The 14,815-nt window shown below is 43.5% G+C and overlaps 1 protein-coding gene across 2 annotated transcripts in view; it reads left to right on the forward strand.

The window, feature by feature from the left end:
• GRM7 (glutamate metabotropic receptor 7) overlaps positions 1-14,815 on the forward strand; it is a 233,624-nt gene that overhangs the window by 166,957 nt on the left and 51,852 nt on the right. For both annotated transcript variants that reach the window (XM_051627271.1, XM_051627273.1), the window contains one exon: positions 13,756-14,691. In XM_051627271.1, coding sequence (XP_051483231.1) covers positions 13,756-14,691 — 936 coding nt within the window. The remainder of the gene's footprint in view (positions 1-13,755; positions 14,692-14,815) is intronic.

Genomic DNA, 14,815 nt, shown 5'->3' on the forward strand with positions numbered 1-14,815 from the left:
GCAGACAGGCATGTACATGTTCCACTTCCCATTTTCTTCTACAATGGTAGCAAAATGTAGAAGTTCCCAGCATTTATACAGGTTGAAAAGTAAAGTAAAGCTAGTCTTGCTGTGGGTAATTTTTGTTAGAAATGTGATTTACACAAAGGTGTTGCCCAGTTAAAAGGCTGCCATTGGACACAGACAAGCAGGTGTACCAGTTGAATGTCTTGTGTCACTGAAGTGAGTGGCAGACTTGCACTTGACCAAAAAGCCAGAGTTTTGGCCTTTTCTTTCGTGTCTATTTTCCTGTTTCATACTGGCAAGTTTTTGAGGCTCATTAAAAGACTGAGCTTGTTTATTGTTTTAGTTTGAGTGTCTTGATCCTGGTTTGGGTGTGTCAGCACTGCCAAGACCAGGCTGGAGAGACCTGACCAGACACTGGCTGCTTCCTGTGATCTGGCAACAAAGGAGTTGTTGAGTTATTGAGGTCCTGCATGGTGGACTGGAGGTCTTGACCAAACACCAAGAAGGAAGCTCTCCATGGAGGATGTGCTTTCACCTCCATGGTGTATTGGAGCACCCAGCTGAGATGTGGTGTCTATCTCTTACCATCTTTCTGCCACTTGCAGTCTGATGGTGAACATGTTGCCCTGTTTCACCTTCACCTTCATCTTGGTGAGTAGTGAAATGGTAACAGGAGACCTATTTATTTGCCATTAGAGAATGATATCTTCCTAGAGCAAAAAGCTAATGGGGTTTTTTTCAGTTTGATTGCCTAATTAATGCTGTACTTCTAGCCTATTAGTGTCCACATAGGGTGCATCAAGTTGTTTTAATTACATTGGCATCTCCAACTTGTCAAGTGCACTCTTCCAGCTCAGTGTTATGGCTCATAAAGGTGCCACTGGGCACTCAGGTGCTGATCAGACACTGCAGCACATTTTCAGGATGGCTGAAGAAGGTGTATCCTTGACTGAATGATGGAAAACACGACGTCCTGTCCATTATTGCCCTGTAGAGATTTAAAGTAGCTCTTATTTGAAACCCATTTCACTTGCAAAGCATCCGACAGGGTTAACTGGAACGCTTCAGATAAAAGTAAAATATTTCTCTAATGAATTTGTTTGCAAACAGAAACGGATACATATTAAAGATGCCTAAATGTACTGTGTGCAGAGATGAACAAAGAAATCTGTATTGTTTTAAAGATGTGCCCTGGAATGGTAAATTGTTCAGTCATGTGCAGCAGTTGCAGCTTGAAACACGAGTGCTGGTTCCACCGAGTCCTGGGCAGGCAGCGCCGGGCAGGCTGGCTGCTCAGCCCTTCCTTCCTTTCCCCCAGCAGTAAGTGATGCATTGCTGCAATCTTTCTAAACAAGTGCTCAGAAGATTAATAGTATTGATAATTATCAATATGGCTCCATGAACACGTACATTACATAGATCTACCTCCCCCTGTAAATCCTGACTCATGTTACACGGTGCGAAGGAACTTGCCGTGTGCTTATTAATAACTCCCTCCTCCCTGGGGATAGAGCTGCATCAAGTTGTTTTCTTCCCTGTAGTTTGGGGCCAGTATTTCAGAGGAGCATGAAAAATGGGGAAGAAAAAAAAAAAGTCTTGCTTTAGAGAGCCTCTGAGTGCCTCTGAGCCTCTGGTCTTGGAGCCAACAGAGGGTGAGGATATGGGGAGGGTGGGTGTGCACCCTGCAGAGGGGGGAGGCTGCCCTGGCAGCAGGGACAGGGGGTTCAAGGCAAGAAACTATGCAAATTCCCTCCTTCTATTTTTTTTTTTTTTTGCCCACTAATAAAAATATAGCCAAAGCTTTTGTGATGATCCATGCCATTTATGCAGATCCTGCACGTTCAACACCTACAGAACCTGTTTGGGCTCAGACTAATCTGCTTACAGGTCATAAACATCTCTGCTAGACAATACAGAAATAAGTGTTATGAATAGCAAGAAAGGAGTAATTAAATGTGTGAACTTCAGGCCAGAGACCTGTACCTACCTATGTTCTTTGGTAGAATATTCAGAATAGCAATTAGACCCTAGCAACTCTTCAACACAGTTTGAAGTTCAGGAATATTCTGCCAACAAATGGAATTTTTCTCAAACGATGTGTTCAAATTGATTTGTTTTCATTGTGCTTTGGTTTTGTTGTTGGATTTTGATTTGTTTTTCTCTTAGAAGGTAGAGTATGTTCAGAGAAAATGTTTGTGTTTTTTTTTTTTCCCCCAGAATATTTAGTAGCAAAAGGTAAATCTTTCTGGAGTATGTGCAAATTCCCATGTATTGAAGCCTGGGATTTGCCTGGTAGAGGAGAGCAAAGGGCACAGGTCTGGCCAGCTGGAAGTTTGTGCTTCAAATAACAAAGGATGAGAGAATTTCACCACAATGACCATGGGGTTATTTGGGGAATTTTTAGACACTTTTAAAAGAACATATTTGACCTCAAATTTGGAAGTATTTTATCTGAAAGTTAAACATAGAAATTTTACATTGCTCAACCTAGCAAATTTCAGCTTAAACAATTTCAGCTTTTAGTGAAGTTGTGTGCAGCTGAAAGCACAATTATTGGTAGCATTTGCAGTTCTAGCTCCTGTAGGCACGGAATTTACAATCACCAACCCCATATTTGCAAAAGCCAATATGTGTGTGTTTACCTGCCTTTATCTGTGTATATATGGAAGGCTGTATCTACCTCCACAAACCTTTGCAATACATAATCTCTAATATTTGTGTTGGTTTGCAACATGTGAGTAAGCTCAAAATCATGGTTCAAAGATTCTGTCAAGATAGATAAAAATTGACATCAATTTCCTTTCCCAGTTCTGTTATTGTCACATAAATGGGCCCTTGTAGTGTCATTTCCTATTCCTGTTACAGGCTGTAATGAGAAGCTGGTACAAAGATAAAACATCTTTATTAAACCTGGAGCCTGAAATCTTGTGAGGCTGGGTTGGGAGGAGGGATGCATTATTCAGGGCTTAGACAGTCTCATTAAACAAATTCAGCAGACGAGGTCAGGGTCTTATTTAAAATTAAGGTTTTAAGTATTAAGCAAGATTAGTATGTTTTGTTTTCACGTGTCAGTGCAGAACCTTGAGCTTTCAGCTGGTGCAGCCCCTTGTTGACAATTACCACTGTTGATGTTTTTAATGAAACTGGCGAAACCCTTAGATTTAATTAGCTCCACATCACAGCACGCTGGCATGTGTGGAGATGGAGTTGTATCCAGCAGGAACTGGCTTCTGACAGCTGAAACAATATGAATCATTTTAGCCACTGTGGCCTCGCTGACATTTTCAGGAAGTTTTCGGGGTGGCACCTCTGGTGTGGGGGAACTGACTTGGAAAATTTGAGGTGTTGGGAGTTTTGAGAAGGTTGGGTGTGAGTGGCCAACAGCCATCCAGGGGAATGAGGACATGCAGCCATCAGCCTCCACCATCCACAGAATTAGGAAATAGTCCATGAAGAAAAGAGCCAGAGCAGCATGCACCCCTATCCTGTCATTTGCCACTGTTGAAAATCATGAAAACTGTCCTTTTCTTCAGAAAAGAAAGGTTATTTTATGAGTGGAGCTTTCTAGATCAATTTTTGCTATATCAAACTAGAAAGGCAACAGTTAAATCTAGCACCTCACTCTGAAAACCAGCCCAGACTTGGAATTAAAGACCTGGAATGTCATTTCCTCCCTGTTATTGACCCACTTTGCCCAGGTGGTGATGCATCCAGCAGGAGCTGTGCTACCTTAGGCAAAGCAAAGGGAATTGAGCTATATCAGCTTTTGCCAACTCTGAGCACTGGCATAATTTTCCTCCAGGTCTGAGAATGTCACAAGATAAAATGTTTGCTGGGATATAAATGCTAAGAGAAACCAAGCTGAGAGAATATCTAAGATGCATTACACATCTTTTCAAAGATAGAAAAAAACCCCACCAAAACAGAAGGGTAAGGAGCTCATAAAAGCTATAATGGAAAAAAATCACGTAGCAGAAGACTTGGTGACTTCAGAATCTGCTTCATCTTGTGTTCTTTTAAATACCCATGAGCCTGTAGGCAGGGGGACTTATGTTCTCGGAATGAGTAACATAAGAAATAGATGGTCAAAACTAAATCACTGTGTTTTTAAACTAGGTGATGTTGCTGCTCCTACACATTGCTTCTGTAAATCCTTTTTTGCAAGTCTAATGTATTTTTGTCAGCTAATATATTGCAGAGCAAATACTTTGCTGGGATATTTTATGGATAATTAACAGGTTTGGTTGCTTTTGGCAATAGTAATCATGTCAGTTAGTGTGTTACTGAGGGTGTAATACTCTTTTATTTAATACCTGGAAGTGGAAAGATGCTTTTCAGTGACAGATGTGTTGTTTTGCTTGGAGAAAAACACTATATGTGTGCAACCAAGCTGTTCTGCTCACCGAGCAGCCCCCCTTCCTGGTGCTGTAGGATACAACTGGTCCAACAGCAGGTGAACATTGAGTGTTCTGAAAATATCTGTCAGGGGGCCTGGTAGAAGACTCAGGTTTCTAATTAGATCCACTGTGGTCTTTAGCTGTGGCTTTGCCAAATTTTTCCATCCTTCTCCCCTCCACGTTTCAGCCCAGCAGGACCCCCAGACCTCAGGAGCTCTGCCTGGGCACTGGGGCTGCTGCTATTGCCCTCAGTCCCAGGGCTGCTTCAGGGGTAGGCCAGCTCATGGAGGTGCTGGAGCAGCTTTTATGTTCCATCTCATCCTTACCCTGGCCAAAGAAACTTGATGGAAAATACTGTCTCTGGTTAAGCCTTGAATTGCTGGGCAGGGGTGTGTGGGGACACACAATTGGCACAGCAGGCAACAGCAAGCCAAGGCTGTGCCTGGAAAAGTGGGAGAATCTGAGAAGTACCAGCAAAACAGTGCTTGAATCTCTGCTTCTAGATCTAACAGATCTAAGTTTAGTCTTTTCCTCTGCCACACAAGTGTAGTCTTTTGTCCTGGAGGCAGTAGGTGCCAGCACAGAGGCTGGTGTCCAGCGAGTGCAGCGGGCAGCGCTGAGGCCTCCTCACCTCAGCCTTGGCTGCCTCCTTTCTTACCCACCTTGTTTTCTCTTGCCACGCCTGGTGTGGTTGAAAGTTTTTACTTAATATCCCAGTCTCTATGAGCTGTGAGTGCCTGACATTCCCCTTCCAGAGGTCAGGATGGGGCCAGTGGGGACATTTTCTAGCAAAATCTTCTGGGGAGGCACAGCTCAAGGATGTGTCCTGGCCCATGGAGCAAATGCAGTTTTATTCTTATGCTTGTGCACAGAGGATGAGTGCAATGCAGGGCGGTTTCTGTTGAGCTGTCCATGGTTGGAGGACTGAGGCATGCTTTCCATTGCAAAGCCTGACAGAGCAGGGAGCAGCATTATGGGCTGCTGGGCTTTTACTGCCTGAAATTTCAATTTGGTGGATCTCAGCAGGCATGGGCTGGCACCCTCCTGTCACCCCAACACTCCTGTGACCATGAACAGCAGACCAAGCCTTGCTCCTTTGTCTCCAGTTTTATTTCTCAAGTGTGCATGTACAAATTTTCAAGCTATTGTATCAACAGATACAGGAACTATTGGCTTAAAGTTATTTTTGTAGGTCCAAAACATAATCCAGCTGGGTTTTGTAAAATGAAAGTTTGCTACCATACAGATGCAAATGCCAAGGATAGTAGAATAGAAATTATGATGATTGCATAATATTGCTCTTGTTTGCTTTAGAGGGGAGAATGGAATCTCATAAAGGGCATTTTAAAAGCTCTGCATGCATCAGGACCATGTGAACAGTCCTTAGATTTTCCAGCATTAAGCAAAGCATAAAGGTTCCTGACAGAGTATATGTATTGAGTGGGTCAAAAATAATCATTTTTAAATGTCCCTGAGTACTGATTTCCATAGAAAAGTGTCATGGTTTGCAGCAAGACTGTAATATTTGGTGTATAGTGTGTGTTTTAGTGTGTCTCCAGCTAGTAATCCACATGATAGGCAGTAATGGCCCCAAATAAACAGCTAAAAAGGGTCTTTAGCCTGCTCTTAGAACTTGAAAAGCCTTTATTTGCTTTGTTTTCCATTTTTATTTGTTTCTTCTTCCACTAGTCTGAAAATGTACATTTTGTATGAAAGTGCTGCATCAAATTATTCCCATGAAACAACGTCATTTACTTGTTAATTGCACTGTTCAGTGGTGTGGAGGGTAGGTATTTGACCAGCAAAAGTGGCATCCAAGCATCTGGCTCCCAGTGGTAGCTAGAAATGGATATTTATCCCGCCCTTGCAGTGGCAAAAGGTGCTACAGACCCAGACCTGCTAAAGCAGAACTGGGGCCCCTTTTCCTTTCAAAATACAACTGGGAAAGGTGGCACAGCCTCAGTCACTATCACATGAGGTTTGAGTTCATTCAGGACATGGGATCTTTACCCATGGTCCCCGCTCATCCCGGGGCACATCCCACCTCCCCACTGCTGGCCACTCCTGGGGAGAGGGGAGGGTGCTGGAATGTTCTCCCTGGTTTTAATGAAGGCTTGAACTTGTTTGTGGGAAGGAGAATTCAAGAGCAGAGCAGGGACCATGTCTTGCAGTTTAAATATTTAGGACACTTGGCTGGAGGGAAGAAGTGACCAGTTCCAGTCCTTTTACTCTTCCAAGAGATGGGAAGGGATTGCTGGGGTGGGGGGAAAGGCAAGGTTGGTGTTGATGTTGCTTTAGCATGCAGAAAAGTGATGAGGCACAAAATTCCTTAGCTTTGCAAGGTTAAAACAACAAAAAACCCTCAAGCCCCCAGACAAAATAACACTCTGATTTCATTTGTTTGTTTGTTTTCAGAATTATAGTGGAATTTCAACTAGACCAATACTGGTTCCCAGCTCCTTCCCTTGCAGCCCCCATCCCTCCCCAGCACGTCCCTTCCCTCCTCCTCTCCCCCTGGGTTTCAGCACAACGTGACTGCAGCATTGATGGAAGAGTGGCCCCAAGTGCAGAATAATTAAAGTCCCATCAGCCAACCCTAATTTTCTCTGCACCATCTGCAGTTCTTTTAGGGACTGACTTGAGTACAATCCGAGCAAGGTAATTTAATAGTATTAATAACACTGCAGCAATCCAATTAGGGCCTAAATGAGTTAGGTCCTGAGTTTCCCTCAGAATTGTATATTTCTTTCATCTTGCTTCCTGGCCTGTGTGTCATCCTACCATGCACGCCAGACACGATGAGGAAATTACTGTACCATTGATGCTGATTCTTTAAAAAGGGAAAACCGGGACCAAATAATTTGACTAGCAAATACCAGCCTTTAAATCAGCTTGGGAATTAGTAGGATAAATAAACTAAAGCATTTTGAGTTGGCAGGCACTTCAAGATAAATGCTATCCAAATTACACACATGCCATTTGGTGCATCTCTAGTTATTACCCTTTCTGTTTGGAAAGTGGTGTATCAGATTTGGCAGATGTTGTTCCTTCTTCACAGTCATAAATAACAGGAAAAAAAGTTAGCAGCTCGTAGGCAAAGATAAGTCAACATAAAGGGCTCACATTTTTCTCAAAATTTGGATAAGGTCAACTCATGTCTACACTGTGAAAAATAACTCAGAAAAGGTGTTGTCAGGAGAAAAGCAGAGTTCTTGGATTCATCCAGCCTTGTTATTTAGGATTTAAACCTGCTGATTTCTGAGCATTGTGAATGTATTAGAAACAAACCCTTGAATATTTGAAAGGGTTTTTTTTCACTTAAACCCCTGAGCAATTGCTTTGTCTTCATGTTGAGCTGTGGTTTAGGTGCTTGGGTACTTTGGGTTGGGGGTTTCTTGTCATCCTGCACAACAAAACCCTTCGGTCCTGCTGCTGTAGGCTGGGCTCTGAGCAAGTAGGGAGCTGCTGGTTACAGATACTCTCCTTCCAAGCCACTTACTTAAGGATGAAAAATTGTCTTAGATTACCTCTGCTTTCAGAAGACAGATTGGCTCTAACTTGTCAGTTTAAACAGATAAGAATTGTGCATCATAAATGCACACTTGGAAGTACATGCTCTTTTTTTTAACTAGAAAAAAATAGGCAGGAGATGCAGGATGAATACTGAAGATGCATGATCCATCCCCTCCCATTAGTGAGAGGCCAACACAAAGCTGTAGCCAAATATAAAAGTATCACAATAATTAATTTTAGGCTTTATTGTGTGTCAACAGAAATGTATGATAATAAGCATTTTTGCAAAAGTTGTAGATTAAGCATTTTTCTCTCTATCAGTGTTGTGCTAAAAATGTCCTTGCTTTAATGAAGAACAAATAGCCTCTGGATCTCATTAAAGATGTTATTACAAGTGTTCAGTGTAACTTGCTGCTGGTGCCCTTAAAGCAGGTAAGATTGGTAGCAAATTGTGACAAATAATAAGTGAAAGAAAAGGTAAGATCAGGAAAGGGAAGAAAAAAATAATTGAGGTTTATATGTAGGTTAAGAACTGCTTATTAGGAGGTCACTAACAAGAAGTTACAGAGTAGGTTCAAAAGTGATGGTTTTAGTTGAAGTTTAAATCGTGGTTAATTTAGTGTGTTAAATATAATGGGATGCAGCTGCTATGCACATTTTTATACCTGTTCCCAAATACCAGCTGTCCTTTGCTCTGGGCAGCAGGAACCAGTGGCAGGAGAAATTTTATCCATGACAGGTAACGTATGGCTGAACGTGCAGTGTGAGAGGAGGGAGCCTCTCCTGGGTGCACCTGCAGCTATCAAAGGCATGACCATGGAAGTAGGGTTTTCTTACTAGGGAACAATACAGAGAGATGACTGGCCTCCAGTATTTCATTTTAGGTCTCCACCAGTCACCCAGTGAAATACCAGTGTGCCAGCCCTGCAGGTACTGGAGATGCAAAGCCAGGCAGCATCCCTGAGGTCTGGTCCCACAGCATCCCTGCATCTCCAAGGGTGCTGAGCTTCTCCCCCACCAAGCAGCCCCATCCTCCTCCCACAGGAGCAACTGAGTGAGCTGGTCCCACCTTTTCCAAAAGCTTTATGGGAAGTTCATTTCTGCTCACAGTCACACGGCCCATTTGCATGGTGGGATCTTGCTCACGCCAGGGATTCCCAGGAGGTGTTACAACGTTCATGAGAGGAAGAAACTGGAGCTGTACCCTTTCTAGGAGAGACTGATCCTGGGGCCATTTTGCTCCTCAATAGGTTTCTGAATCAGCAGATGTGAAGATGAGGGTCTGGCTTTATGGGAATGTTGTCATGGTTGGAATGTTGCCACTGTTTCTTGACAGTGTTTCTGATTTGTGCTGACAATGAAAAATTGCAGGTTTTTTGGCTGGAAGACTTTGAGAAGCCATGGGTGTCCATCACCTTCAGCTGGAGAGTTGTGATTTGCTTGTCCTAGGTGTGTTTGTGGGCAGAGCCCTGTGTGTCCCCACAGCAGCCACTGTTCCCTTAGGGCAGAAACAGGGAGCGCAGCAGCAGGAGAAACAAGAACAAAAAATAGACATAAGGACTTTTAGCTGCTGTTTATAAAGAAGATGGATTGAAGGGATATAAGATACTTAATACAACAGAGCAGGAAAAGGGAGGAGATTTTGCTTTTGCTCTGAAGTAGCTTCTTTTGAACACCTCTAAGGCTTTGGTGTCACCACCTCAGGCTGGGGAGCTGTAATAAATGAGTATGAGGTGAAGCCCCTTATCACAGCGTCAGGGCAAACCATGGCAGCAGCTTCCCTTCCTTCTCTGGTAGTTTGGCTTATCATTGCTGGTATCTGTTGAAGGGATTTCAGCTGATATTTTGCAGAAGGCTCTGTTGACTATGTGTTATTGACATATTCTTAGCTTAAAACCATTACCATGTTAAAGCCTTGGATTTAGAAACTAATTACAAGACATTAATAGCTAAGCCCTAAGAGCTAAGTCACGCAAATATTGCTCTCTGTAAAGTTGAATGTACAAAAACTGTTTGAACTGCTGACTTAGTAGCTGGAGTCTAAAAGCAATCGTAAAGGTGGCAGTAAATCTGAGCACAATCCTCTGCAATTGTTTTCTAATGTGTCCATGAAATTAATGGCACAGTTGTTATGAAAGTCATATCAGGGAATGTGGCTATTTTTCTCCCAAGTAGGTTAATTATCAGTAATGTAATTATTTTTGTACTGATTTTTATTTTAATCAAACATTGCATGAAACAATTTAGTTCAGAACTAATAGCTTATTATAGAAATGTTTGTGGTAGTGAGAAAAAAAAAAACAACAGTGATGTTTAAATTATACATATATATTGAGTTACTTTAATCATTAAAATGAACAATTATGTCAGTCCTTATGAGGCAGACTAAGCATTTCTTGTTAATGTTTGTTCTGTCGTGAACATAATGAGAATTTATATTGGAAATGGAGCCCATCCCTCTAGCTGGAGGCTTTAGTGAGTTGGGAGAGCTTGGGGAAAAAACGTTTGAGTTCGTCTCTAACCAGGATGGTGCTGCATTGGCCCAGGGTGAGGAGAAGGCCCTGGACCTGGGAGGGAGCTTTTTCTTTTTTTGTGTGTGTGTGTTTTGTTTGCTTGCTTTTGGGTTTTGTGTTTGGCTTTTTTCCCTCCGTGCTGTGGTGGTAGGGTAAAACACAGAGTCCTGCTGGAACATAGTGGCTCTCCTGCACCCAAGGACCATGGAGCATGGCCAACTTTGAAGCTCTTCATCAGTTGATTTGAACGTCCTACCGTGAATCAGCTGGCAGGGAAGTGTTTCTATTTATCAGATCAAATAATCAGTGGGTGAACTCTAATAGCATCAATCTGCATATTATACTGCTGAAGAGGTGCCAGTTAACATGATGATAAGTGGATGATGGGCAGAGATGTGATTTTTCAAGATGTGAGACCTGTGCCTACAGCATCTAGTGCAGTCTGGGTTTTTCATCCTTCGCAGATTTGGCAGGAGACATTAATTCAATATAAGCAGGTTTAGATTTAATAAATGCAAGAAATGGCCGACTATAACAATTATTTGCCACAATAGAAGTCTTTTTTAGATTCAGGTTTTCAAAAGCTGAATTATCTCAAGGAAACTGCAGTAAAAGCTGGAAGAAGGAGGAAGAGGAAAAGGGGGACAGAAAAAATGTTCATCAGGCACAATTGTGTAGATGCTAAAGCAGCCAACTACACAGATGAACCTTTTATTGCTTTTGTTTGCATTTCTGAAAGGAGCTATGCAACAATTAATTTCAAAGACAAACAATGTTTCAAAAATACTCTGTTCTGAGTGGGGAGAGTGTTTCTAGCTTGACTCAAATTCTCTTCTTCCAGCGCCAGGCTCTGGTGCCAGGTGGTTTATCTGATGGGCAGTTTTCATCATTCATGTTCTTGCCAGAAGCAGCAAAATGCTGCAGATCTTTGAGGCCAGTGATGTGGAGTTACTGTGGAGTCTGCCCAGGAGAGAAGAAAAAGGACTTTTGCCTGATCCTCTGTTTATCTCTTTGCACACAGTAGCTGTGCAGAATAAAGTACCTTTAGGCTGTCCCAACTGCCCAGCAGAATATGTTTGAGAATATGGAAATTCATCCTTTTGTAGTCCTTCGGGGGCGTGGGGACATGATCCCACATTATTGGTAATTCTGTGCTGCTGTGAGATATTAGCATGCAGAAAACGGCTGAGAATCCTTTCATCATGGGATGGGTGGAAATCTATGCAGCAGGGATGCCCTTCTCATTTCATATCACTGCGTGCTGTAAAACGGGCATCAAGTAACTGATGTGTTTAATAGTTCTGGTAGAAGTGGAGCCTGGAGACTGGAGAGATGCCTCTCACCTGCTGGCTGTACAGGTGAGTTGTTACCCTGGCTCAGGCTGCTTTTTCAAGGGGCAAGACACAAGACAGGTGAGTTGTTACCCTGGCTCAGGCTGCTTTTTCAAGGGGCAAGACACAAGACAGAGGCTAAGAACAGTAAGAGAAGGTACAAGCTGTCGGTCAGTTGGTTTCTTAAGGAGTCGTCTTGAAACTTTTCACACCTGTTTTAAGGGTCAGACATCTTGGCCCTGGTCAGCTTTCCTCACCATCTCTTGGGTTCTCCCTCCTGCTCACATCTGGTTTTGTGCCCCTGCAGCAAGCAATGCTTACCCCTTCCAGCTCACCCCAGCTCTCCCGCCAGGAACTCCCCAGCCTAAGAATTCAACTTCAGGTTTGTGCAGGGTCACCAGCTGCTCTGAGTTGGAGCAGTGACAGAGTTGGGCTTAGAACTGGATTTTCTGGCTCCTTGTAAGAGCTTCCAATAAGACCAAACTACCATTTTCCAGTGCAATTAAATGAGGCTTTGTATTCTCCTTTATCACTAGCATTCCTTCAGCTTTTCTCAGCTACATTCCTCCAGCTCAGCCTGGTGTGAAAGAAGAGCTCATGGATCTTTTTTTTTTTTTTTTTTTTTTCAGAATAAGTTGTGAATATTGAAGGTTAATGAAGTTTCTCAAGCAGTGGCAGACCTCTAGAATATCTGTTATTGAGGGATTATTTTTCTAACATTCACAGCAGAGACTCTTGGTAATAGAGTATTTGAGCAGTGTGTGACTTTAGGGGTTTTTCAAATATATGAAATGAAGATGATACAGGATCTATTTTGAATTAAATTAGGAAAGTGCAACTTAATCCTTCAATTTAAGACTTGCAACTCCTAGTCTTCCTATATACATTAACAATCAAGGCAGCTGATTCATGAAACTCATCTTAGAATTTTTCTCTTGTAGGAAAAATAATGGAGCTTGTAAGTATTTCAGTAACCTAAAAGAAAAATAGCTGAAATTTTGTTTTTAGTAACACTTATTCATATGTATCCCAGGAGACCAGGTTTTGTATTTGGAAAAGCCCCACATGCACAGAACAGCTGTTGGAGCCCCTGAAATTTTGGGCAGCTGAGTTGGGAACTGGTGCAATGAACTAGTGCTGGGACCTTCCCAGTGGTTCCAGTCTGGACAATTTCAGGGGGTCTCCAATGCTGAACCTCCCTTGTTCCTGGAAACTGCCTAGTGGCCTGAGTCTGGAATATTCTGAAATGATTTGCGAGTCTAATTTTCTGCTTGGGAGCCTTCGTGCACACCTTTTGGGGCTGTGGTGTCTTAAGTGAGACTTTCCATTTACTTAATATAATAATTTATAATTTGCATTCCCAGAAGCATTTATGGTATTTCAAAGGCAGAGTGTGGCTTCAAAAGGAAATATTACTCAACTATTGCTTTTTTCATTGATGACTATTTTCTTTGTCCTTCATACTTCTTACATGGCTCCTGTTGCAGATCTTTCACTGATGCCATGCCCTGTATAAGACACATTCCCGCCTCAGTTAAGCTATTGACCTCGTCAGTAGTAGCTCCAAGAAGGGAAATCTCTTGTCCTGGTCTCAGTAAGGGGCCCCGAGCTCTCAATGCATGGAAAGCAGGTGTGTGGCTGCAGCTCCTGCCTTCCCTCAAGGTACTGCCGTGTTCTTGCTCATTTGTATGAAACAAGGCAGAGGTTTACACTGCACTCTTTGATCTGGTGGTGTGTGTCGTTCCACCAGAATCAACTGCTGATAAAAATGAAAAATTCAGGTGGCAAACACAGTCACGCGTTGGAGTCCCACGCGAAGACACGGGCCGGTGTGGTTCCTGGGGCTTTCCCAGGAGCTTTCCACAGATAAAGTTCACCCATTTGGTTTTCCTCTGTTGTAGGTGTCCCCTTGGCCCCACTTCCTTCCATCCCCACCCCAGTGTCTGACAGTAACGTCTGACTAACCGGCCTCTTCCTGTTCCACGTGTCTTGTAGGTCGATGAGATGCAGTGGGGCAGAGGGGTGCGGGAGGTCCCGCCCTCGGTCTGCAGCCTGCCCTGCAAGCCAGGGGAGAGGAAGAAGATGGTGAAGGGGATGCCGTGCTGCTGGCACTGCGAGCTCTGCGATGGCTACCAGTACCAGGCTGACGAGGTGACCTGTCTGCTCTGCTCCTACAACGAGCGGCCCAACGAGAACCGCACGGGGTGCCGCTCCATTCCCATCGTCAAGCTGGAGTGGCACTCGCCCTGGGCTGTCATACCCGTCTTCTTGGCCATGCTGGGGATTATCGCCACCATTTTTGTCATGGCGACGTTCATCAGATACAACGACACTCCCATCGTCCGGGCTTCCGGGAGGGAACTCAGCTACGTCCTGTTAACGGGGATATTCCTGTGCTACATCATCACCTTTCTGATGATCGCCAAGCCAGACGTGACCGTGTGCTCCTTCCGGCGGATCTTCTTGGGCCTAGGGATGTGCATCAGCTACGCGGCCCTGCTGACGAAAACCAACCGCATCTACCGCATATTTGAACAGGGCAAAAAGTCAGTGACAGCGCCCAGGCTGATAAGCCCCACCTCGCAGCTGGCCATCACCTCCAGCTTGATATCTGTCCAGCTTCTAGGTGTCTTTATTTGGTTTGCGGTTGACCCACCCAACATCATCATAGATTATGATGAGCAGAAAACTATGAACCCCGACCAAGCCAGAGGAGTCCTCAAATGTGACATTACGGATCTACAAATCATTTGTTCCTTGGGCTATAGCATTCTTCTCATGGTTACGTGTACTGTGTATGCCATCAAGACTCGGGGTGTCCCAGAGAATTTTAATGAAGCTAAGCCCATTGGATTCACTATGTACACTACCTGTATAGTATGGCTTGCCTTCATTCCAATATTTTTTGGCACTGCCCAGTCAGCCGAAAAGGTAGGTGAAAAATGAGCAAACGTGCCTCTGATGTATCAGGATTGAGTGCAGCTGTAAACAACGTTCTGATGTTCAGCTTGACACAGATTTTAGAGGCAGCCATCCAGTCAGCTCGTTCCTGGGA

The sequence above is a fragment of the Apus apus genome, chromosome 9 (genome assembly GCF_020740795.1).
Source record: "Apus apus isolate bApuApu2 chromosome 9, bApuApu2.pri.cur, whole genome shotgun sequence".
NCBI classification, from domain to species: Eukaryota; Metazoa; Chordata; class Aves; order Apodiformes; family Apodidae; genus Apus; species Apus apus.